Source organism: Antechinus flavipes, chromosome 1 (assembly GCF_016432865.1).
Source record: "Antechinus flavipes isolate AdamAnt ecotype Samford, QLD, Australia chromosome 1, AdamAnt_v2, whole genome shotgun sequence".
NCBI classification, from domain to species: domain Eukaryota; kingdom Metazoa; phylum Chordata; class Mammalia; order Dasyuromorphia; family Dasyuridae; genus Antechinus; species Antechinus flavipes.
The window spans coordinates 256,124,575-256,151,318 of NC_067398.1; the positions used below are offsets into that span (position 1 = coordinate 256,124,575).

General features: G+C 35.4%; 1 protein-coding gene across 2 annotated transcripts in view; it reads left to right on the forward strand.

Moving 5' to 3' along the window:
* The window catches only part of PRKAR1B (protein kinase cAMP-dependent type I regulatory subunit beta), a 245,234-nt gene that overhangs the window by 138,143 nt on the left and 80,347 nt on the right, over nucleotides 1–26,744 (forward strand). For both annotated transcript variants that reach the window (XM_052000546.1, XM_052000557.1), the window contains 2 exons: nucleotides 3,302–3,363; nucleotides 4,081–4,127. In XM_052000546.1, the coding sequence (XP_051856506.1) occupies nucleotides 3,302–3,363; nucleotides 4,081–4,127 (109 nt within the window). The remainder of the gene's footprint in view (nucleotides 1–3,301; nucleotides 3,364–4,080; nucleotides 4,128–26,744) is intronic.

A 26,744-nucleotide genomic window follows, 5' to 3' on the forward strand; every position in this document is an offset into this window, starting at 1 on the left:
TCTTTGGGGGGAGGGGAATGACATCATTATGTTTTTATATCAACTTTTTTGATATATTCCTCTCTCCACCTTACAATAATGATAAAAATTAGACAAAAACAAGTAATACAATGGTGACATGTGCAACATTCTGTCCCCATTATCCTTTGCTTCTCTGGTGCATTTTCTCACCTATTTTTTGGGACTAAGAATGGTCTTCACTATTATTCAGAGATGTATTTCTTTTAATATTATGATGGTTGTATATATTATTCTCCTAGTTCCATTTAATTCTCTATCAGTTTTAATTTTTTAATATTTCTCTGAATTCCTCATAATTGGCAATTCTTACTACACAATGATAGTAACATTGTTATTTATTAATAATTTTTATTAATATATATGATATAACAATAATACATTATGCTGGAGGCAATTCAAGAGATCTGATTATTACATTTTCAGTGTGAGTACTTTGAAAGTTGGCAAATTCTATAAATTAGGGCTTAATTTATTCTTTTGTTAAGTCTAGACTTAAGAAAGTGGAGAAAATGTTGCTCAATGTAGAGTAAGCTTAAAAGTGTGTCATACGTACCTTTCTCCCTCCTCCCCAAGCTGGTTGTTAAACATTTACCAGTGCACTTAAATTACATTCATTAAAATTTTTATTTAAATAAGATTATGTGTCTTTTATAAACAGTTCCATTAAAAAAAATAATGCAAAATTGTAAGCAACTTATTTAAGGAACCACAATACAAATATTTTCTATCAATTTTTAGCCAGCAAACATACTTTTCATTTTGTTATTATATTATTATATTTTTTCCCAATAGTAAATATTTTTCCAAATACATATAAAGAGGGATCAGAAAGATGTTGTAATGGATAGAGCACAAACCCTGAAGTCAGGAGGACCTGAGTTCAAATCCAGTTTCAGACATTTAATGCTATGTATTCTGGACAAATCATTTAACCCTTATTGCCTCAGCAAAATAAAATAAACTCAAATATATATAAAGATAGGTTTCAACATTCATTTTTGTAAGACTTTGTGTTCTAAATTTTTCTCCCTTCCTTCTTTACCTGCCCCCCACCAAGACAGCAAACAATTTGATAGAAATTAAGTATTATTATAGTATTATAATAATAAATATTATTTTATTATAAAAATTATGAGATCATTGAATATTACAGATGGGGATGACAATAAAGGTTGCATGTTTGAAATAAGAAACAGAAATCCACAGAATGATTTGCTCAGAGTCATACAGCTTAAAAGCATCTGAGTTATGACCAAAACCCAAAGGAAAAGAAAGAGGGAAATGAATATCATGGATTGTGAATAGGATAGTGAAAAAAGTGAAACATTTGATCATGGAAAGCAAAATCAAAAAGAGTTCACTGTGTAAAAAATTGTACTGTGATGTTTCTTGGTTCTAACTTCTCTGCATCAGTTAGCATCTCAGGTCAATTAATGTAGTTTGTTCTCTTGAAGAGTCTCAGCTTTTAACTGATGAGTGCATGTTTCGAAGAATTATTTTTAAAACCAGTTAGGACAGGAAATAAACCTTAGAGTTTTATAGTACTTCCCACCTAAGGATTTTAACAGCTATCAAAAGCTCAGTGGTCTTTGCAATAGTTTAGTGACTCCCCTTTTGCATGACTCATGTAGTCATACAAAAACAACAATCCTTATCCTTTTAAAGGCTTATTTCCATATATTTGTAAAGGAAAGGAATTTGCAACCCATTCTGTTTCTATAAACCTAGCAAGATGTGACAAGTAGCCATGTGACCTTTTCTGTGCTTCTCTTGGTATACTCCATTTCCCTTCTTCCTGCCTTTGCATTGGTTGTCCCCTATACCTGGAATGTGCTCCTCCCTCAACTCAGTCTCCTAGAATCCCTGTCTTTCTTCAGGATGCTTTTCAAGCATCACCTTCTATATGAAATCTTTCCTATTCCTCTCAATTGTTACTATCTTCTATAATCCAACTACCTTATATTTATTTTGTTTTTATTTTCTTTATATTTGTTCTATGTTTATGAACATATGTCCTTGTTTTCTCCTCCCTCCCACAGACTGTAAGGTCCTTTCATTGAGAATAGTAATTATTTCATTTAATGTATTTTTGTCCTCAGCTTTCAGCACAGTGACACAAAATAGGAGCTTAATAAGTGCTTGTTGAGTGACATGATCTTGAAAAAGACACTTTCCCTCTATGAGCTTCAATTCTATAAAATTAGTGATTTGTCTCAGATAATCTTTAAGATTACTTAAATCTCATAGCCTATAGTTGTTTATCTTATATAACAGTGGAATAGAAACCACCCAACCTCCCCTTCTTCCCAAAAAAATGTTTCTTGGTGATTTTTATTTTTAACAACACAGTCATTTCCATAGAATTCCACCTTAGAACAGAGAAATGTAGTTAAGTAAAAAAACATTGAACAAAACTATTTTGTCTTATAGCACATGCAACATTTCTTTTTTTATTATCTCTGCTAAATCGGACTGGGGGTGGGTGGAGGTAAAGTGTTTTTCATCAACAGTACTCTGGAACTTAGATTGGTCAGTGCATTTAATTTAAATACTTATGTTTTTCAGTGCTATTTTCCTTGCATTATTGTAATCATTGTGTAACTTGTTTTGGCTCTCCTCCTTCTCTCTGCATCAATTTTCTCCTTGTTTCTCTGGATTTTTTTTTCTTATGGAACAGTATTATTTCATTACATTCATATGCTATGATTTGATCAGTCATTCCCTAATCAATGGGCATCTGTGATTCCTTAGGAGATGTATATTTACTCATCTAATTTCATAGCTCAACAAACATCTCCCTACCAACTTTGATTCTACTTTTGCCAACTCATTGTTGAATGAATTTAGAGCCTATGCAATTCAATTTGTGTCCTGTTTGTACAGCCAATTTCACATGTAAATTTAGAAAATACGACATACAGGCTGCTTAATTTGCACAGTGTTTTCATTTCATGTGCCTTGTTCATATTAACTATAGTAAATTGTCAGTGGGTTGAATCAGCATGTTAAGCATTTCATATATTTCAACATTTAATCTCAGCTTCAAGCGTTCTAAATTTAATATATCATTATTAGGCACATTCAAGTTTACCCCTACCAGTGTTGGGTTTAAGCTGAATAAATTTTGTTTTGTTTTGTTTTAATTAAAAACAATGAATAGCCAATTCATTAATAAATAATGGCCAATAAAACAGTGTATTGACCTTTTACTTAAAAATGTAAAGAAGTATAATTTCTAAAGTATGCATGTAACTGCAACTCAAATATATATTTTTTTTAGTGACATATTTGATGCCATGTTTCCTGTCACTCATATTGCTGGAGAAACAGTCATACTGCAAGGTAACTTTCCTCCTGTACTTTACCTGAATAAGAGACAATGTCTATAGGAATTTTACTACCTAATTCCATTTGAATAGAAATATTAGAAGAAAATCATTTGTGTATTATAGAATTTATCCAATGTAATCTAAGAACAGTATTCTTAGCAAACTGTAATAATACTGTTTGTAATTTTCCCTATCCACTAGGAATTCCATATTGATAAGATTCAGAATGTTACTTTTAAGTGGTATGAGAAGCACTTTTAATCATGCAATTTATCTGGGCATGGTGATCCATGCTTTTACTTAAAGGTATTAGTAGATGCTGATTCTTCAGTTTTAGTTGAACTTAAAAGTTCTGGGCTTCAGTGAGCTAAGCCAATAATGCCAATGTGATGAAGATTACGTGAGAGACAAACCAGTATAGATCACAAACAGAGCTGGGGAATGCTGTGCTGATCAGTAGTGGGGTTGGCATGTGAATAGCCCCTGAATTTTATGGAGACTCAATGAAAAGAGAGAAACAAAAAAAGAAAGAGGAAGGGAAGAAGAAGGAGAAAGAGAGGGGAAAAGGAAAGAAGGAATGAGGGAATAAAGAAGAGAAGGAAAGAGGAAAGAAAGGAAAAGTGAGAAAGAAAAAGAAAATGCTCTTTGATAAGGTGTATATAATTTACATATTTTTAACTTTCCCCAAACTCTATATATCATCTTTAAAATAATTTTTTTTCTTCTCTAGGAGATGAAGGTGATAATTTCTATGTCATCGATCAAGGAGAAGTTGATGTAAGTATTATTTTATATTAACCTCAGAAAAATATTAACTTTTTTTGCTTATGCTTTTTCGATCACTCTATCTCATTGCTGGCACCAGCTTAGCTCTTAGAAAACTCTGCTTGTGTGGTATAGTTATCATAATTTTATGGGTAAAATTTTTATAGACTACAAAGATACTCACTATAGTTTCTATAGAGCTTATATCATTTAGATTAATATTACTTGTTTTCTTTTCTCTTTCCTATTTTCAGAAGTCTTGATTAATCTCCCTGGGCCTTGGTTTCTTCAAATTTAAAAAAAAAAATTGGACTAGATGGTCCCTAATGTCTCTCCTAGCTTTTGATCTATGATCTTATGGCCATTGTAATAAAATCTCAAATAAATATGTAATCCCTAATCAGAAAGACCTATTGTTTGCTTTCCCTCCTTCCTATGTGGCAAGATCTTAAGAATAGAAATTTTAATATAAATCTAATTGCCTCTGAGAAATCCTCTCAATGATGGTTCCAAACTTTTCTTTCTTCCCTCAAATTTTCAGTGTTTTTTCCCAATCACACCCTTTCTCAGACTCCTAGTTTATTTAATAAAATAGAACCGATCTATCATTTTCGTTCCTTTTTTCATATCTTAAAATCCTCACTCATTTTCCATCCAGCCTCTCCTTCCTTAGGCCTATCTTTGAGGAAGAGATGTCCTTTCTTACCATGGATATCTTTTCTCTCTGCACTGATAATTCCATCTTCTTTAAGCCTTGCCTCATTAATCATTCTTTTCAATCATTTTCTCCTCTTTTTATCTATTGGCTCCTTTCTATAGTGCCTACAAACATACTCAGATTTAACCCTTCCTTAAAAACTTTACTATGACCCTGTCATCCCTTCAAACTATTGTCCTATATCTCTCCTCCCTTTCTCTGTCAGACTCCTGGAAAGATTGTCAACACTGATAGTTTCCACTTTCTTATCGCCCACTTATTTCTCAATCATTTGCAACCTGCCTTTTGACCCACCATTCAACCAAAGCTACTCTTTTCAAGGTTATCAACATTCTCTTAATCGTTAAATCCAGAAATCTTTTCTGAGACTTCATTTTCCTTGATCTGTAGTTTCTGATACTGTTGACCCTTCCTGTTTTGAAATATTCTCTCCTTTCTTACCTTCCATGATGCTTTTCTCTACTGGTTTTCCTATCTATCTGACCTCTCTTTCTCAGTCTTCTTTATCAAATCATCATCCTTCTACTTAAAATGGATTTTTCTCAAGGTTCTTGACCTGGATGTTTTTTTTTTTCCTCTTTCCTGGCACACCTCTTTGACTCAGCATGCATAAAATGGAACTCACAAATTCTCTCTCTTCCCCAATTTCAAACTTCTCTATTTCTATTGAGAGTACCATTACCTTCCCAATCACAGAGTTTCATAATCTGAAACTCATTCTTGGTTCTTTATCTCACAGAATCAACTGCAAATGATTGATTGTACCTCTACAACATTTCATACTGTCTCCACCTCTCTACTCATGCAAGTGCTGATCTGGGCCCAACCCTCTTTCCTGTACTACTATAATAGTTTCCAAAGTAGAGTCCTAGCTTCCAGTCTATTCCCCTTTCAATCCTTCTTCAGGCTGCCAAAATCAACTTTGTAATGCACCTTTCTCACCATGATACTCCCTTGCTCAACAACCTTCAGTGGTTCCTTATTACACATAGGCAAACTCCTTAGACTGGCATTTAAGGAGCTCTACACATCAATCATCAGTACAGTTAGTACCAATTTGTATAGTTTTGTACCAATCATCTCTCTTTCTACCTTATTTCATAGCATTCCCTTGCATGGACTTTTTGTTCCAACCAAATTACATTACTACTTCTTCTTTGAACTCTATATTTTCCATTTCTGTGAATTTGCACAAGGAATTACTCATGCCTGGAATGTATTCCTATCTTGTCTCTACTCTCAGAATTCTTGCCCTCCTTGAAGGTTCAACTCTGGACCGACCTCCTCTCTGAAGATTTCCTTATTCCTCCTCTCTGAAGATTTACCCACCCTACTATTACAATTTTTTTCTCCTCCATTTTTTTCTTGCATAATAATTATTTGTGTGTATGTTAAATACTTGAGGGAAGAACATTTCATTTTTGCTTTTTTATGCCAAACATCAAGCACAATGACTTTAGTACATTCTAGTTTTTATTAAATGCTTCTTGAATTAAATAGAGAAACAAACAAACAAGCTATACTGAGAGGTCAGTTATTCCCCCAACATGTCATTTTCACAATAAGTATCCACCTATGGTTTTTGTGGCAAATCATAGAAAAGTGTCAAAAGAATTTCTTTTTTGTTATAATATATACTTCTTTCCAGTTTTGCCACAATAGGTGCCACAAAGCTAGCTGATTCTGTGATTTGCCTAGGTACTGAACTCTTATGCAGTCCCAAATGCTAGAATATAGTTGTCAGATTTGATGGGCTGCATTCCCTCTTTATGAATGGCACTGTAAGACTGCATGTCACCTAGTGAAGTTGTCTCTGGGCTATTTAAAGGCTTTTTTCTTTTTGCTGAACCTCAGGCAGCAGTTTGCAGCTATTTTAGTGAAAGTTATTACATTAAAAAAAAATCCCAACTTTTTTAGAAGTTTGTTCATGTCAAATTGACCGTCTAATTGTAGTCTTTCTGAGAACTGAAAAAACCTTACTTATACTCTGCCTCTGGAAGTGTACTACTTACACAGGAAATCCTTCTGACTCATTGTTCCTATCTTGCTGGCAAAATGTCCTTGTTAAGTCCACTACACAAAAAGATTGTTGCATCAGAAAATTAAAAGGTAAAGCTATTTCCCTCCTTTTATTGAGCATTTTCATTTAAGAAAGTATCAGTTTATTAGCTTTGAGATTTCTGATGCAGGTTTTTTTATACTAAAAATCTGAAAAAATGTCATCACTGAGTTTTGGATCTGTCTTAGCAAGAAACTGAGGCATGAAAAAACTTGCTCATTGGGTATAACCACAAAGGAAATCTGTGGTAGAGCTAGGATTAGAAGGCACAACTTCCTGGTTTCTTGTCCTGTGCTCAAACCATTTGACCACTTATTCATCTCCTGCTGGTAAGGCATTTTTTTTTTTTTTTGAAAAAACAAGATAGATAAAATGACCAATAGAAAGTACAGACATGGACAAGTATAAATATTAAGCTGGCTATTTGATTCATGAGAATGGGAACAATCTTCTCCCTCGAGGTTTAAGAATGGCACCTTCTTATGGGACTTGGTGTTGTAGAAGATACAGAAGTAGAAGAAATAATTCCTCTTCTTTAAAGTTCATTTCCTTAAAGATTTTTTCCCTTAAGGATCTTAAAATTTATTTGGAGAGAATGTGTGTATGAAATAATGGAAGAACTAAAGGCAGAATTTTGTTGAATGATAAATTGTGAGTAAATTGCAAAGTGCTTTGGGAATTTCAGAGGAAGGTGATCAGGGAGGGCAGCCACCATTAGAAAGGATTTCATGGAGGAAATGGTTTCCAAATCATGAACTTTAGCTTTCTCATGATTCAGTTTGTTAGCTAGTGGGGATAGCAGAAAGAACACTGAACCTGGGGTAGAGAAATTTGGATTCAAATTCTTTGATTTCTTAGCAAGTCATTAAAAGGGATGAATTTAGAATTTAGAAAGGGAAGCTGAGGCAGCATGATGTGGTAAAAAGTTGAACTTAGGTTCAGGAGGATCTGGGTTGAAATCCTTCCTCCCTCATATGTACACTGATTCTGAATAAGTTATTTTAATCTCTTAATTCCCCAGGCAATTCTTTAATACTTATATCATCCAGAGAAGATATTACTCAGCATTGGTAAAATTTTTTTCACTGGAAGTTGCCTACCACAGTCAAATAAGAAGTTTAGTGTAGTCAGCCCACAGTCAATAAATATTTAAGTGCTTACTATGTGCCCAGTGCTGTACTAAGCTTTGGTAAGAAAAAGAAAGGCAAAAAAAGGTGAAAAAAAGTCCTGACTCTCAAGGATCTCACATTCTTATTTCTTAATTTCTTTATTTTTCTCAATAGTATTTCCCTCCAAATACATGTAGAATAATTTTCAACATTCATTTCTGTAAGATTTTGTCTACCAAATTTTGCTCCTCTCCTCTCCTCTCTCCTCCCCAAGAGAGCAAGCAATCTGATATAGGCTAACATATCCAAGAATCTTGCATTCTAATGGGATCAATAACATATAAACAAGATATAAATAGGTTAAGCTGGAGATAACTCTTGCAATCTGTATGCACAAAATGGAGAAATGTGGGCTAGACTAAAGCAAGTACCTGAGGCAGCCCCAGGTGAGATGTACAGCTAGTAAGTAATTTGAGTCTTCTTGACCCCAGGTTCAATGCCCTGTGCCACCCCAATGCCAATTCCCCTGTCATGGGGTAGGCCCCCATGAAGGATGGTGATGGTGACGGGGTCTTCAAGCAAAAGCTAGATAACCACCTACTGCTAGGAATGTTGCAGAGGACATTATGATTCATGACAGTTTGAACTTAATGCCTCCTAAGATAAGATTCCCTACCAATTTTATCTCTGACCTTTATTAGCTGTGGGTTAATGGATGAGACCCTGGATCTCTCTGAACTGCAGTTGTTTTATTTGTACAATGGGAATAATGCTACTTTTAATGAGTTGCTTTGCAAAATCTATTGTTATCTATTCTAGCTCAATCCTATCCAATTCAGTCTGTTTGGAGAAAGTTTGACTCGGGGGAATGACATGAGTCACTCGTAGATTATTCATATTAACAAAAGGAGGTTTACTTAGTCATAGTGTATTAAAACCATAAAGATATTCAAGAAGCATATACCAGAACTTAACTGAGGATTGATAAGTTTCTCTCATCCCCAACCTCATGGAAATATGTCTAGTCAATAAAGTTTGATGTGGCCTGGCTTTGGGACAAATGTCATTTGGGGAGACCTTTTTATGACCTTAAGTAGTGAGCAAGCCATGTCTATATGACCTGAAGCTACAGGGAAGTTGTATTAATGGAGTTTAGCTTAGATCTTGGGTCAGTCAAGTCCCTAGGACAGCTCTGTGACTTAATAGAGCAAAATTGAGACTAATCTATGTGTGGGCAAAAAGGAGGAGGGAGGATATGATTTAGATAAATAGTAATCCTATCATATAAACCATTTAAGTCCCTGCTATATGTGTAAGGTACTCAAAGAGCTCATATTATCAACACCAGTAATTGGAGCCTTTCCTTGATATTTGAGTTCATACTCCTCCCTTCAGAATGATTCTAGAATAAATCTGATGGGTCCTGCATTCTTTCCCTAAAGATATCTTCCTCGCTACATTTTTTCCTATTAAAAATGATTAGTTTCCTATTTTTGTACTACAGAGTTATAATTACTACTACTACTACTACTACTACTACTACTACTACTACTACTACTACTACTACTACTATTACAACCACAATTACATATGTACTTTCATCAAAGTGGGCATTCCCTCCACCAGGGAACTCTCAGACCCTACAACATCTCATTAAATGACTATGACTTGTTAAGAATTCTATCATGCAATATCCATCTTTTTGATGATAGGTATTTCTACAATTAGCTGGACTCATCTTCGGAAGAAAGACTTTAGAAAGATTTTCAAGTGTGGTGGAACCTGCCAGAGCTTGCTTTCCTCTGATAGGCTTTAAGGATCATAGGTTATCTTTACCCCTTGAAGAAACATCTAAATAGGACTTTTATGGAGGATTCTTATACACTCTGGCTCTTAAAATTTTTTTCCACTAAAAGAATGAAAAATTTAAAAAGTTCTTAGAAAAGGATTATTCTTGTTCCCAATCCAGGAATTTTTAAAATTAGTTGATCTCCCCACAAATCTCACTCTTAATCTCTCAACTCCAATGTACTTGTATTTCCTATCTTGTTAAAGAGAAAATAATGAATCATTATGGTTACTGGCCATAATACTTGGTTACTGACTTGGGAGGCAGGATTTCTACAAGGTTATTTTAATTTCACCTCCTACACAAGAACTTTTTTGCTTCCTCCCAGTTAGTGTTTTGTTCCTTTTAAAACTATTCTATATATATATTTTTAAGTTGACTTCTCTGCCTACATATTGCAAAGCTTCTTTGGAATGTGAGCTCCCTGTGGGCAGGGCTGTGTTTTATTTTTGTATTTTTATCTCCATTGTTGTTGTTCAGTCATTTTTGAGTCATGTCTGACTCTGTGACTCCATTTGGAGTTTCCTTGGCAAAGATACTAGAGTGTTTTGCCACTTCTTTCCTCTAGCTGATTTTATAGATAAGGAAACTGAGTCAAATAGAATAAAATGACTTGCCCAAGGTCACACAGCTAATATATGTTGACTTGAACTAAGGAAGATGAGTATTCCTGACTCTAGATCAAGCATTCTATCCACTGTCCTACATAGTTACTCTTTAGTAGGCATATAATGCCCATGGTAATTAATTAACGCATGCTGATTTGTATCCTACAGCATTAAGGTTATTTTGAATCTCATTTGAATAGAAATTAACCTAGATGGTTTCTAGTTCAGGAAAACACACTATTTTGGGAATATGCTTGACCAGTCAGAGATATCTCCCAAGTTTTTTTCAAGTAGGAGAATTGCAAATAATGGTTTTGCTTTGTTTTGTCTTTGTTTTTCTTTTTTGAAAAAAAAAATTGGCACCTAGGGCTAGCTTGACTACTTCTGATCCTGCCTAATATTGGGGAAGATGCCCAAGTCATGAAAATGGTTTCACAGCCCCTTCTTTCAGCTAACTACCTATTCTTGGGTTCCCCTTTTCTTGCATAAATGTGTTACAGCTGGCTTGTCTCCAAGAGTGGGGACATGTGGAGGCAATTTCATGAAGGGAAAAAATTAGGTCACTTTCCAGTAACTGGAGTTCTCCAAATATATTGTCTTGGCAGATTCAATCATCCTCCCTCCATCCCTATACTAAGTTGCTTTTGTACCTGTCTACCCATAATAGTTTGGTTAACTTCAAAGAAGTCCCTTCCTTGCATTACTTACTGATCATTAACTTTCCAGCATCATCAATGGGAGCAGAGGAGGAGGAGACAGGAAGGGAATGGAACCTATCCTGTATGCCAGTAGTGTATTCTGACTTCCAGGCTATGCATCCGAATGGGACAATCCCTTGTCTATGGGAAGTCTGGCAACCTGAGCCATTTTGGAGTTCCAGAATGAATGCATTAGCTTTTCTGGCTTCCATCAATCTAATCACATTTTCCAGCTATGTGATGTACTGAATGTAGGGTAGGGCTCTGGGTGTGGCCCTCTGAAGGAACCATATTTAGAGGCTTCTTACTGATGTGGGATGAACTTAATTTTCAATATAAATAGGAAGGTATGTGTAAATGAATAAGTTATAAAGTAAGAGTGCGGGCAAAGGCCACATTGAAGGAATCAAAAGGTTCTTTGGATACTCAATATGGAACCTGGGATGAAATAAATGGATCCTGGGTAGTCTATTTGAGTTATGAGGATATATATTATAATAATTACTGTTATTACTGTTCACGGACATGAAATTGCCCGAGCAGGATAATCTAACCTCCACATTTCATCTCCTGGGTCTTACATAGTTTCTTTTGTTTATTTCTTTCTGTAAATTTACTTTTTCTTTTCAGCGTCTGCAGTATAATAAAATAACCCCTAAACACGTAACCCAGATTGATGGGAACAGCTAGCCAGAAACATTTCCAGTAGAGGCTTTCATATGCAATATGGGAAGTTCCCTAGGATGGCATTTTATGACATTGATGATTCTCATTTTTATTGTGGGTAGTGGGCGGGAAGAAGCTTGGCATCTGCATAATTGCATCTAATAAAAAAAAAAAAAAAACTTACCTTCCCCTCATTTGTTACCTTTGGGTCTTAAGAAGAATAATGGTCTATTTTCCTTCATGGAAGTTGGGGGTGGGGACAGAACCTTTTCTAGCAGGAGAACATTTCTTTCGTAAATGTATCCTCAAAATGGGTCACTAAAAGGGAGGGAGCCCACTTGTGCAAACTCCTAAGCTGACCAGAACCACAGGTGAACTAATGCCAAAAAAATACTAGTTTTAAGTTTAAATTCTGGTTTTTGAGTAAGACATTAGAAATGCCTGCTGAGAAGTGTGTGTTGCCAAGAGCTATAATCCATTTTTCTAAATATAAAGAAATCTTTCTATTTGTTTTATTCATGGAACAGAGTATTCCTCCTTAAAAGGTTGCTCCCATGCACCAATTTTTATGGGTTTAAAAAAAATCAGTTTGTTTAGTGCCCTCTTAGAGGTCTAATTCTTTCTTTAATTGTTTTCAGGCCTTTGTTATTTATAAAAATTTTCTGTGGCACCAGCCTTGCCTTGGTGTAGGAAGGCAAAAGATAGAGTGAGATGTCCTAAAAGTAAAGATCTTAGGAACAGGAAAAATTCATCAATTCAAAGCTCTAGAACAAGCCCAGGGACCTTAGAAGCCATCTAGTCTAGTGATATTAAACTCAGTAGCATATTGGCTTAGAAAACCACAGATTATTATATTGCTTTAAATTTTTGTTGTTGTTAAACTTTCCCAATTATATTTTAATCTGGTTCAAGTTGCATCAGGGAATTTTGTAGCCCTATTGACCAGAGTTTGACATCTCAATTCTAGTCATCCTTTTCAGTTCATGAAAGAGAAACTGAAATGCAAAGATGTCAAACAATTTAGTTAGGGTCAGTAGGTAATAAATGGTAGAAATTCACTTTAAACTCAGTCCTCTCTATCGAGGACTCTTTTGAATTTTAATTGCTTTTAGGGTACAAGTTAAAGTCATTGATAGGCATAACAAGGCAAGGAAGATATTTTTCTCTAGATCCTTTGCTTCATTGTTCTTCTCCTCCCCCTATATCCCAGTTTTCCAGGAGATAACTGGCAAAGAGAACTTCTCTACTTGGTTTTCTATCAATAACAAGGTAAACATCTGTTCTTCAGTGCGCTTGATGATCTGGCATCTAGTAGTGTAGATCACATAACATAAAGTTAGGTATTTTTATAGATTTATATATTTGTTGATTTTTATTAAAATATTAGTCACTCAATCAAGAAGTTGCCAACAATAATACATAAGTATTTTGCTGTTGTGTCCAACTCTTTGTAATCTCACTTGGGATTTTCTTGGAAGAGATATTGCAATGGTTTGCCATTTCCTTCTGCAGCTCATTTTACAGATGAGGAAACTGAGGCAAACAGGGTGAAGTGATTTGCCCAAGGTCACACAGTTAGTAAGTATCTGATATTGTATTTGAAGTTAGGTTATCCTGATTCCAGACCCAGTGCTCTATCCAGATGTGTGACCCTACAAGTCACTTAATATTTTCTTCCTTGGTTTCCTTTTTCTGCAAAATGGTGATAATACTTGCATCTACCTCACATAATTTCCTTGAAAGGATCACATAAGATAATGTTAAGTGCCTTATAAACCTTTAAAGTGCTACATAAATATTATTTGCTATTATTAGACACAGTATGTAGTGATTTATTGATTTGAAAATGTTTCTACCTTTGACATGTTCTACCTTTCAACTGATTATGAAATATTCTGGAAGCGTTTATATGTCATGAAGCTCCATACCCAGCATTTTTTCCCCTCAAGGTTTAAAATGATTTAATGGTTTTGTCTTTTAGACAAAAAAAAAAGACATTTATTTATAATATAAACATTTATCATTTAAAAGTATTAATTTGTAGGATTCTTATTTATGGAATTTTATTTTTTCAACTACATGCAAAGAGAGTTTTCAACATTCATCTTTGCAAAATTTTGTGGTCCAAATTATTCTCCCTCTTTCTTCCCTGCCCCCTCTGCTAGATAGTAAGTAATCCAATATAGTTAAACATGTGAAATTCTTCTAAACATATTTCCATATTCATCATGCTATGCAAGAAAAATCAGATCAAAAGGGGAAAAAACACAAAAAGGAAAAAAAAAAACAACAATAACAACAACAAAAAAGAAAATACTATGCTTTGATCCTCATTCAGTTTCCATAATTCTCTCTTTGGATGTGAATAGCTCTTTCTGGCAGAAGTCTATTGAAATTGCCTTGAAATCACCTCATTGTTGAAAAGAGCCAAGTCCATCACAGATGATCACATTATGTACACATTGTACGGTGTACAATGTTCTCCTGGTTCTGCTCATTTCTGAAATCAACCTGCTCGTCATTTCTTACAGAACAATAATAATGCATTACCTTAATGTACCTTAACTTATTTAGCCATTCCCCAACTGAGAGGCATCCACCCAATTTCCATGAACTGCCGGGTATTAAAACCACGTGTGTTTGACTACTTGATGTAGGGCAAAGAGCAACAATGACTTTGTGACTGTACGTCAGTCACTCAGCTTCTCTAAACCTCTGTAAAATGGGTGTAGTAAAACTCGTGCTGCCTCCCTTATAGAACTCCTGTGAAGAACATATCTTCAAACTTTAAAAATGTTAAGGAAATATGAATTATTCCAAAAGAGCCAATTAAAAAACACAGTTATCACTATGCTAAGTGCTGGGAGCACAAAGACAAATGAAATAAGGTCTGTCCTCAAGAAACTTGCATTCTATCATGAAAGACAACATATCCATAAGAAGGAAGAAAGAAGTAAGCTTTTGTTAAAGACCCACTATATGCCATGCATTGTGCTTAAGCATAAATAAGGAGCTGATTTGTGGTGGCAACCTTGTAGACAGAGATGAGATGGATTTGACAGACAATATTTGTTGATTGATTGGATATGTGGGGATTCAAGAGATTCAGGACTCAAGGATAATGCCAGGGTTGTACAACTGTGTGACAAGAAGGTTAGTAGTTATTTTAACAGAAAAAGAAAAATTCAGAATCAGGGAAGATTTTTTGATGGGGAGAGAGTATCTCAATTTTGGACATATTAAATTGGAGGTGTTTAGAGACCTCTAAATTGAAATATTCAATAGGCAGGTGGAGATTTGTGACTGGAGTTCCAGAGAGATTAGGACTAGTTCTATAGATCTGGGTGTCATCTTAATAGAGACAATAATTAAACCCACTAGGACCTAAGGAGGTCACCAAACCAATGCATTTAGAGAAGAGAGAATGGAAATAGAAACATCCACAATTAGGGATGTGGCGAAAGTGAACAAAGGAGATTAAGAAAGGTGCCTTCAAACTAATAAGAGAGAACAATCTTAGGAAAATCCACAGGTGAGAGAGTATGCTGGTGAAGAGGATAATAAGTAGGCAGAATCTGCAGTGAGTTTGAGCAGGGTAAGAACTGAGAAAAAGTCATCAGATTTGGCATTTGAGATTCCTGCTAACTTTGGAGAGAACAGCTACAACTGAGGGATGAGATAAAAAGACAACTATATCAAAAAATAGTTGAAAAGTGAGTGAAGGTTTGCATGTGGAGAAGAGTAGGCAAAATTTTCTCAGAGTTTAGTTAAGATAGTAAGGAAAGGGGCAGCTAGATGGTGCATTGGATTCAGCACTGGTCCTGGAATCAGCAGGACCTGAGTTCAAATGTGATTTCAGACACTTCACACTTATTGGCTGTGTGCTCCTGGGCAAGTGAGTTAATCTTAATTGCCTTGCTTTAAAAAGAAAAGAAAAAAAATGACAGGGAGGAGGAATATAGAGCAATAACTGAAGGTAATGTTTAGTTAGAAGTTTTTCAGACTTGGGGAGTCTTGTGAATGTGTGTAGAAGCAGGGAAGAAGTCAGTAGAGTATTTTTTTTTTAATTGAGAAGTCTTGTGCTGCTAGAAAGCAAAAGAACAGTAGGTCAGTGGATTGTCTTCTAGTGATTTTTATTTGTTCTAGAGAGCCCAGAACTTTTTTGAGAGGTAAAAGGGCACAAATCTGTGACTTGGTTGCTATAGGAACTTGCAGGTTAAAAAAATGCTCTATTGCTGCAGATTGACTGCTATTCTGCATTGGATAATTTTTGCTTGGGGACTCTCACCATATCCAGCCAGTAGGTCTCAGAGGGATACTTGACTTCCAAGGCTAACTTTTTATTGACTGTCTAACTAGCTACCTCCTGCAACCAGAACTAAGGAGTTCCTTGGCATATTATTGACTTGCATGCATCTCAGGTGGTTGCCTGAAATTCCAGGGGGTCAAGTGATTTATTAGATTTGTTGTTCCACCTTTTCAGTCACGTCCAAAGACCAATGTCTTCCTGACCCCATTTGGTGTTTTCCTAGCAAAAAATACTTAAGTAGTTGTCATTTCCTTCTCCAGTTCATTTTACAGATGAGGAAATTGAGGCAAATAGGGTTAAATGACTTGCTTAGAGCCATACAGAGCTCATATCCATATATTGAATTTGGGTCCTCTGACTTCAGGCTCAGTACTCTTATCATAGTGAGCTGCTAAGTGGCAGAGGAAGAATTTGTATTTAGATCTCCATTTTATGCTCAGCCCCCTATCTAGTACACCCCAGTGTCTCTATCACCTTAGCAGGAGGGAAACCAGCATTTGTTACAGAAGATAACAGATTGCTTGAATCTAAAACCAAACCAACTGGTGCAGCTCTAACTATAAAGCTGATGGAATAGTCAGCAGGGATATTACTGTTTACCTTTAAAAAGTGGAACATAATGTACTCTTCTTGAGGCTACTGCATACTGCAGGCTACAGCTCCCATAGTCTGAAAGTAAAATACATTCCATTCCTGGTGAATCTGCTATGAGAATGAGTTTGGATTTTTCCTGCCTTAAGATCCTGAATAGAAAGGACACTAATTTATTGGTTCTTTTTCCTCCCTTGCCAGCTTATGGAAGAAAAAAGGTACACATAGCAATTGACTATGCTTGAGTTATTTTCTTGTCTGTAAATGTAGGCTAAAGGAGAAAATTAGGGTATAATTTAATGCAAAACAAAATAAAACAACCTACATTTCCCTGAATTGGCTAGATACCCAAGGTGACAAATGTTTCCATTACCTAGACAATTGCCTCAGTTTTCCATTTCTTTTTTGGGGGGAGGCAAGGAATTGCCTCATACAGGTATTTAAGTGCCAAGTGTCTGAGACTGGATTTGAAGTCAGGTCTTCCTAATTTCAAAGTTGATTCTCTATGCATATACCACTCAGCTGCCTCTTTCCATTTTTCTTGTTGACAAGAGGCTTTAATGTTAGTCACAGAGGAAATGTAACAAAACAGTTTCTGAAAGTAAAAGTCTTTCCAGAAGTGTCAGGATCTGGTTTGTGCTTTTATCAATCATTTATCTTCCTTATTATCACTTCTATCTATCCCCTTCCCCCCCCTTTTCATTCTTAATGCTTTCCTCCACTTTAGGCCCTTTGTTATTTTTTCAACTAGACTGTCCCCTTAGTCTACTGATCTGCCCACCTTCTTTCCCAAGAATCTTTGTTACTTCTTCCTTATCTCAATCTATTTACTTATTGGCTGCCAGATTATTCAGTAGGTATTGGGGAGCCATTGAAGGATTTTGAGCAGGGGTGATGTGGTCAGAGCTATGTACTGTTTTTATTTTGCTTTCAATTATGTCTGACTCTTCTTAGGAAGATTAAAATTCAAATTTCTTAGTTTGGTATTTAATATTCTCCAGGTTCTTTGTTTTATTACTTCTCTATACCTTTACCCCAGCTCTTTTTTCAGCCTCCATTGTTCTCCTCATTCTCTGCCTCCTACCTTAAGTTGAAATTTCATCCTTCATGGCTTACTTCAAATGCTACCTCTTTTGTGAATTCTTTCTTGACCTTATGCTCCCCAGCTAGAAGTCTTACTTGGATCATTACTTTGATAGCTTCCTAGGTGGTCTCCCTCTCAAGTCTGTCACCATCTCTAATTCATCTTTCACACACCAGCCAAAAGAATCTCACAGATGTATAGATTTGACTGTCTTACTCAGTTACTTGAGTGGCTGACAGGATAAAATATTAAGTCCTTGGCTTGACTTTTAAGGACCTCTACCATCTAACTGCAACCTACCTTCCTAATGTTTTTGTTTATTTTTGTTTGTTTTTTTACTTTGTTCAATGAGCTATTTTTACTTGAAAATATAAGACCACATTTTATGAAATAAAACACACACAGCTTATTACCATAGGAAAGGTTGTTATGTAATTAACACTTTTATTTATAACAAGAAGAGAGTGATCTATAACTTTTTCAGCCTCAAGGCTTTTGCAGACATACTCTGTGTTATACTTGGGGACCTCAGCAGAACCTAAGGAAAAGTAGTTTTTGTTACAGGAGTCATATATATCTTTTTTTTTTTTTTTTTTTTTTTTTTTTTGCATTTGCAGAATTCATCACAGATGTCAGGAAGACCTAGATACAAATTTTGCTTCTGACACATATTGTCTATATGGGCAAGTCACTTTAAATCTCAATTTTCCTGGCAATTCTCTAAGACTTATCAATTGCAAAAAAGTGCCATTCTGCTTTGGTGGAGAGAGTTCCTTCATCTAGAAGTTCCTCATACAATAAAATCACAAGTCTAATCCCTGCCTTCAAGTCACAACTGATCCTACCTTTTATATTCCTTTTATTTCTAGCAACTTCCTTCTATTAATTAATTACTGTTTATCTTGTGTATAGCTTATTTTGTATATATTTGTTTGCGTGTTGCTTCCCACATTTGATTGTAAGGATAGGAACTGTCTTTTGCTGTTTTTCATATCTTTAACATTTAATATTATGCTTGACATATTCCACTTGCTTAATAGGTGTTTATTGATTGACTGATTATTCCCATCTCTGTTTCCAGACGAAAGAATTGCCAGTAGCAAAGTTACAAAGTTGGGGCAAGTACATTGCAAACAATTAGTATAGCAAATACTAGGCAAGTTGTTGTTTCTTTCCATTTTGCCCTCTCTCACCTTCATGTATCTATAAAAGCTATCCCTCATGCCTTAAATACACTCTTTTTCATCTCCATTTACTGAAATCCTTCAATACCTCAAAATGGTTCAGTTAGCATGTCAGCCCTATTTAATTGCCCTGATTTACTTCTCTTTTTCATCTCTTTTTCAGTTTTCCTAGAGAATTTTGTGTGTCTTTGTTGTGTCTATTACATTCTATTTCACATCATATTTCCTTCTATATATGGTGTATCTTCACCATGCCTAGTCTACAAGCTCTTTGAAAGAAGGGATTGTGTTAAAAAAAAAAAACCCACCAATTTTGATTCTTAAGCACTTAATTATATTTATGCTTATAAATATAATATATTTAGCAGGAGTTTAATAAGTACTTGTTAAATTGAAGTCTTCTCTCTTTCCTCTGATCTCTAAAAGTTCTTTGTCCTCCTTAACACGTGGTACAATTCATTGCAGTAATGACAGCTCATATTTATATAGTACTTTAGGTTTGGTAAAAGGCTTTTCTTATAACAATCCTGGGGGGCACTGATCATTATCCTCATTTGTAAATGAGGAAATTGAGACAAATCATTATTATCTTAATATTTGAAGGATTTTGAACTCAACCAAAAGCTCCCTTCCTTGACTCCATGTTTAGAATTGGATTATGATGTCAAACTGAGCTCAATAAAATCACTTTCTTGCCCCAAGGAAACTTAGAAGCAGCAAATAGGTGGCCTTAGATATTGGAGTAAGGAAGATCTGAGTTCAAATTCATCCTCAAACTACTTACTACCTGTGTGATTCTAGACAAGGCACTTAAGCTCTCTCTGCTGTACTTTCTCATCTAAAATAAAAAAAGAGAGAATTATAACTTTTACCTCCTCAAGTTGTTATGAGAATAAAATGAAGTAATATAGGACTTTGTAAATCTTAAAGCACTGTGTAAATGCTTTCAGATATTTGTTTCCAACTCTTTATGATCCCATTTGGGATTTTTCTTGGCAAAAGTATTGAAATGGCTTATTATTTTCTTATCCAGCTCAGTTTATAGGTGAGGAAACTGAGGCATACAGATCTCTAGGATCACACAGCTAGTAGGTGTCTTAAGGCCAGATAAGGCTTCCTGACTCCTGGAAAATCTTTCTGACTGTTCACTTTGCCATCTAGCTAGCTATTATTGTTATTGTTACAGTTTAATACACAAGCCAAGGCATAAAATTATATCATTAGAAGGTGATAAGTGTCTTTGTGTATATTAAACAAAGATTTAGATATATTTGTTGACTACTGAATAAATGAATTGACTAGCTTCCCAAATTACACATAGATTCTGTTGGAAGAAATAAGATGTCCAAATACTGATTTACAGTGAATCACAGTTTAAATTTGGTTATATTTTAAAGGGTTAACCTAGATATATTTCATGTTTTGGGAGCAGAATGAAGAGGGTGGATTATATAATATATAATATAAAAATATAATAAATAAAAGAATGAAGAGGATTGATTATAGAGTGTGGAATAGGCACAGAGACACAAAAAGAACTTTGTTAAGGAAAAAAAAAACCTTATAATCAGAAAAACAAATTGAACAAAGAGAAGAGATAGTCAAGGCAGTAGTATACAACTGATGTCAGTACTTCTTTTCAGGAAGATGAGGAGATGAATAGGAACTTGCAGTAATTCATGGTATAGAGGAGAATTCCATTTTTAGCTAAATCTACCCAGTAGCTTAAAAACTGTATTGTCAGCTAATTTAGGTTTAGCCTACTTTGATCTAAGACTGTGGTTCCATAAGATCCTAGAGTTTAAATATAAAAGAAGACTTTTTGTTGTTCTATGTCCTTCTCTTCACATTCTACTCATTGTGATCCCTTTTGAATTTTTTTTGATTAAGATACTGGAGTCATTTGCCATTTCCCTCTCCAGATCATTTTACAAATGGGGAAATGGAGCCTTTGAGCTTATTTAGTTTTATTCCTCCTTTTTATAGATGAAGAAATTTAGACACAGAAGGTACTTAAAGTCACCTGTTTATCATAGAACAGTCATTATTTAATCTTGGGGCTCTAAACTACAGAGCCAATCTCTATGATTCTGTGCTTTATTTTCCCCCCAGGTCAAAATGGTTTAGGTCTTTGCCTCTTGACATTAAGACTTTCCCTATCCCAGGATTGCATTATTGCCTGGTGGCACAATTAATACATTATATAAAATAGTCATATACTTTGTTTTTTGACACTTTCAGGTTCTTATTTTCATTGACCTGATGCTGAGCTCTTGGCTGCATCTCTTGCTTCTTAAACCTGCCATTAGTCAGCTGGTGTCAGACCACAGTACCACATGTCTTATGATAGCTTTAGTAGGTCACACACCATGAGTCTTGCCCTTGTCCTTACCTTTAGACAAGACCAGGAGGGAAAGGAAAGTAAATCAATAAGGTTGGCTTTTGTTATTCAGTTGTTTTTGTTGTTTGTGACTTTTGGTGACCCCATTTGGGGTTTTCTTAGCAAAAATAAAAGAGTGGTCTGCTTTTTCCTTGTCTAGCTTATTTTACAGATGAGGAAACTGAGGCAAATGGAATGGAGTGACTTGCTCAGGATCACACAGCTACAAGTATCTGAAGCCAGATGTTGTTACTTTGATTCAGCACTCTATCTATTGTCATCTAGCTGCCTTTAGGAGATCAACAGTAGAAGATTACTGTAAACTTGAGCCAGGAGAAGGAAGATCGATTTTATTTTAAAATTTATTTATTTAAAAATCTAAACTTCTAAAAAAGCTATCATGATTTGGTTCCTAACTTAAGGAGATAACTCATTGAATAATCTTTAGGTATAGAATCCAGTATAGCAGCTTATGTCAGAGTTCTGGTATCTTAAAAGAAAACACTTTCCCTCTCTTAGTCTATAGAATTCAAAGCCCTGATTCTTGAGGGAACTCAAAGCTCTGATCCAAAGTCCTATATTGAAGTCTAAAACCCCATGCCTGGTTAAAAGTGTAGAAGCCAGTTGTGCTAAGCAGAATGCTGTCACTAAACTGAGTGTAATTTAGGAAAGTTAAACTTTTATTTCTCAATTCTCCAAACTGGTAGCAGAATAGATTTTGTCTTTTAAATAGCTGATTGAGTGTGTGATGTGCTGATGACTCAGAAAAGATGGTATAAGGTCATAGTCTAAAGTGGAACCTTCTCACCATACTCCACCCCCAAATTCCCTTGGGCAGTAACAGTGAAACCCATCAGAGGTTTAACCGAGGTGCTTTCTATTTGATGTTGCCCTGAGTTTCTGCCATTGCTTTATTTTCAGCTACATCCTATGATCCATTTACAAATTTGTCTTTTTACCTGTATGCTGCTTAAACTATTGTTCTCTTCTAATAATTAGAAATGAGTGATTTTTGTTTTTTAAAGACTGTATCTATCTATCTTTTTCAGGCTAGTAATACAACCACTAGTTAAAGGCCAAATATCATCATTGATTGTCATAAGAGTCTGACTTTCTCCATTTCTGACCTGGACTGGTTTGACCATTCTTTATAAAGCCTGGTATCCTGTAATATGGGGGCTTACCCTATTGATGCTCCACTTATTGCAGATACCTGATAGCCTTTAGTCCTCTTCTGCTCAGAATTCCTAAGCTCCAGCAATCTGCTGACCTCGGTCTCCCCAGGGAAGAGATTATAGACCTTCACCATCATGTCTGTCTGGCAAGAAGAATTTTTAAAAAACTGAACCTAGGATTTCATTTTTATAGAGAACTCTCAGAGTCCCTTAGAAAATATATGTCAGAGGCTACATTGGAACCCAGATCTCCCTTCTTTATCCATTATATCATCTTGCCTCTCAGTGGTAATGATGATTCAAGTTTTTATAACATTTTATAATCTTCAGAGTGCTTTCAGCATAGGAATCCTGTGAGGTGAGAAGAGAGTTCAGGTTTTATTATCCTCATGTTACAGATGAGGCTTCAGAATTTAAGTGACTTACATAGCAGTAAGTATCAGAACTGAGCTGAGAATTAAAACCAGGTTTCTCTAGCTAATTTCAAAGGATATTCTCTCTCTCTCTCTCTCTCTCTCTCTCTCTCTCTCTCTCTCTCTCTCTCTCTCTCTCTCTCTCTCTCTTTGTCTCTGTCTCTCCCGTCTCTGTCTCTCTCTCCCCCGCCCTCTCTCTCCTCTCTTTCCTTTACAAGCCAAGCAGAGCATTTTATCCTTTTTTTTTTCCTTTCATTGTTTCTTTCTGTCTCTTTGTTGCTGTCTTTCTCTGTGTGTCTCTGTCTGTGTTTCTATGCCTCTTCTTTCTGTTTCTCTGTCTGTCTGTGTCTTTTTATTGCTGTGTGTGTGTGTGGTGTGTGTGTGTGTGTGTGTTTATGTGTGCGTGCGCATGTCCGTCTATCTCTTTATCTCTTTCTACGTATATGATCTCACTGGTGTAGTGAACTTTCAGTGAGGAAACATCTACCAATACAGAGCAGTACCTCCTATGTAATTTACAGTTTTAGTGACATTTAGGGGGAGGGGGAGCACTATACTAGATGCTTTACATATATTATTCTGTTTATTCCTCAGAATGACCTTGTGAGGTCTATTTTAATTCTTATTTTACAATGAAATGAATTGAGGCAAACAGAAATTGAGTGACTGACCAGGGTCTCACAGCTAGTAAGTGTCCGAGGTAAAATTCGAATTCAAGTTTTCTTGACTCAAGACCCATTTTTCTATCCATTGAGTCACTTAAAGCTTATAGAGACTGAGAGGTTAAATAACTTGCTGAGAGATCACATGGTCAGTATGTGAGAGATGGTCTTCCTAACCCCTAAGGTCAATAGGCTCTCTCTCCTCAATTCTTTATTTTTGGTACAGATGGGTGTTTATAGTTCCCTGTATTGTATCATTTTGAGACAAGTTCTTAAACAAAATGTGAGAGTTCAGAAATTTTTACAAGGATGGGAAGGCAATTGTATAGAAACACCCTGTCTCTATGAGCATTTTTCCATGGTGGAAATCAGTTTTCTTCTAACCTGCTGATGTAGTTGAGGCTAGCAGAGGAGCTAGAGGAAGAGGAGTGGCATTTAGTGTGCTAGAGAAAGCACTTCTGTTTTCACTGTTTACTTGGGTTCATTCTGAAGCTTTCTTTTTTTCCCCCCACAGTGGCTTTTCTCTTGTTATACAGTGAGTTGTTCTTGTGTTTTGGTTTGGAGGACATTGCCTTTGGGGAGGGGGTGGGGAAAACTAATTGCTGGAAGAAAAGAACCCACCCTAAAGAAATTTTATTTGACTTCCTAATTCCATAAATTCCTGATGTGGAATTCCCTATGGGTAGCTTTTTTGTATGTATGGACTCTGAAGGAGGGTACATTGAGTGGGAGCAACTTTTCTGCTGAATTCCATTGTCTCTGCTGGAAATACTTTCCTTTTGTTACGGCTCATACAGGGCTGTGTACATACACAGTGCTGTCTCAAAATGTGAAATGTCCCAATCAAAAGCCAATTCTCCTGCTAAATAGCCATTATATGGTGTGTTTCTGCTGCCCCTAACAACATCATATTCAATAACAGCAGGAAAAGGACTGAATTTTCCACAAAAATACCACAGTGATCCAAATATTGGATTAAGATCACTCTGGCCTCTTGCTAGATTTCCTTTTGAAAAAAAAATCAATTTTCTTATGAATCTAGTAATGCGTGTAACTTTTGTGAGTGAGGAAATGACATGATCAGCTCTGTGTATTTGAAAGATTATTTAATATTTGTGTAAAGAAAAAAGACTGAAGGCAGAAAGATAGGTTAGGTTGCTATTACAATTATCCCTATAAAACTTATAGTTGAGAAGAAGGGAAATCAAGGAAGATTTCATGGAGGATGTCATGTTTTTCATTCTCCTTGCCAACATCTACTTCATTCTGGAAAATCTTGTATTCCTGACTACCTTTCCTGATGATTATTTTCAGGAAAATCCTCAATGATGCTTCACTTCACTTATTAACTTCTGATCTTCTCCTCATCCTTGGCCATCTCTTCCTCCTAGCTAACAACCTTATCTCGTTACCTTTTTCCTTTCTGCCTTCCCTCTGAACTGTGAAAAAAAGTATATAAGCTTTTTTGCCATTGTTCCTTGGTATAGTAGGTCAGTTTACTCCTTGTGATCCAGTCACTAGTTCAGTAACTTCCTGGACCAAAGTCCCATTCCCCATTTTGTGTAATCATCTCCATTAAAATATAAAATTTTTGAGGGCAGGGACCACCTTTATGTTTTGCATCTGTATCCTCATCTCTCAGCATGTGTTTGATATTTAGTATAGCACTTAATATATAGTTTTTTGTTCATTTAGTCATTTGAGTTAAATCTTGAAGGATGTATTGAATTTCAAAAAGATATCAGTGAAGAGGAATGCCATTGTGTATGGCAGTTATAATACTATCCAACATTTTTTTGTAACTTTACTATGTATTAGGCATATAATTTACAATTATTATTTCATTCGATCCTCACAACAATCCCAGAAAGTGAGTGCTATTATTATTATTATTATTCCCTGCTGTATAGATGGGGAAAATTGTAGGTGGTAGTTATACTATCTAACGTTTATGTAACTTTACTATATACTAGATACATTGTTTATAATTATTTCATTTGATCCTCACAAGAACTCTGGGAGGTGGTTGCTATTATTATTATCATCCCTGTTTTGCAGATGAGGAAAATGATACAAACAGATATTAAGTGACTGCTGAAGGTCACACTCCTGGAAAGTGCCAAAGGCTGGGTTTGAACAATGATATTCTTGACTCCAGATCTAGAGGGTAGAGTTATCTATTGTACCACCTAGCTGTCTAGTAGATATTCCTACTAGTGATATTCCTAATGTGAAGCTCTAAAGTCACCCTCATTGGGGTAAAAAACTTCTATCCCAATATAATTCCTTGAGGATGGCAAATGTTTTCGTTTTGTCTCTTTGTCTCTAGAGTCTTTAACAATACCTGAAACACAGTAGATGCCTAGTAAATATTTATTCATTTGAATTAAGAAAGAATTAGTTACTGAGAGAAACAATGATTTGCCTCAGATTTAGGGTAAATATTCCCCTTCTGCTAACATTCTTCAGATGAAATCCAACATCTTGAGAATATTTCTAAGTCTGAATACAAATAGGACTCAAGAGATCAATCTATTCTGTTGATCTTATAACCTTTTTCATTGTAAAAAAAAAGTTGAAAGAGACCTTTGAATGTTACAGAAATATCTATTTTAACACCTGTATGCTTCAGCTAATAGAGCAGTTCAAGTGGGTAAGAAGATTCCAGTGACTGCTGCAAATAAGATCATCCAAAGACCATCTCAGATCCTACCTCCTCCATGAAGATTACCAAGGAGACAGTTGACATATATCTTTCTTTATGTCAATCCCTGCCTATTGCTTATCTTTAGGCCAGCTTATATTTCATTTAAAATATCATCATAATGTCATTGAAAACAGTAAACATGAAGCATTTAGAAAGCAATACAAGCTTGTTTCTTAGACAAGATTGTAAACTCCTTGAAGGCAGAGATTCAGTTACTGGCATGTCCATTTTATTGCACTTTGTTTTATTGCTTTTTGCTAATATTGCCTTCTTTACAACTTGAAGATCTGTGGCAGCCCTTCATCAAGCAAGTCTATCAGCATCATTTTTTTCCCCCAACAGCATGTATTCACTTCATGTTTCTGGATGTCAAATTTTGGTGATTCTCACAGTATTTGAGACTTTTACATATTATTG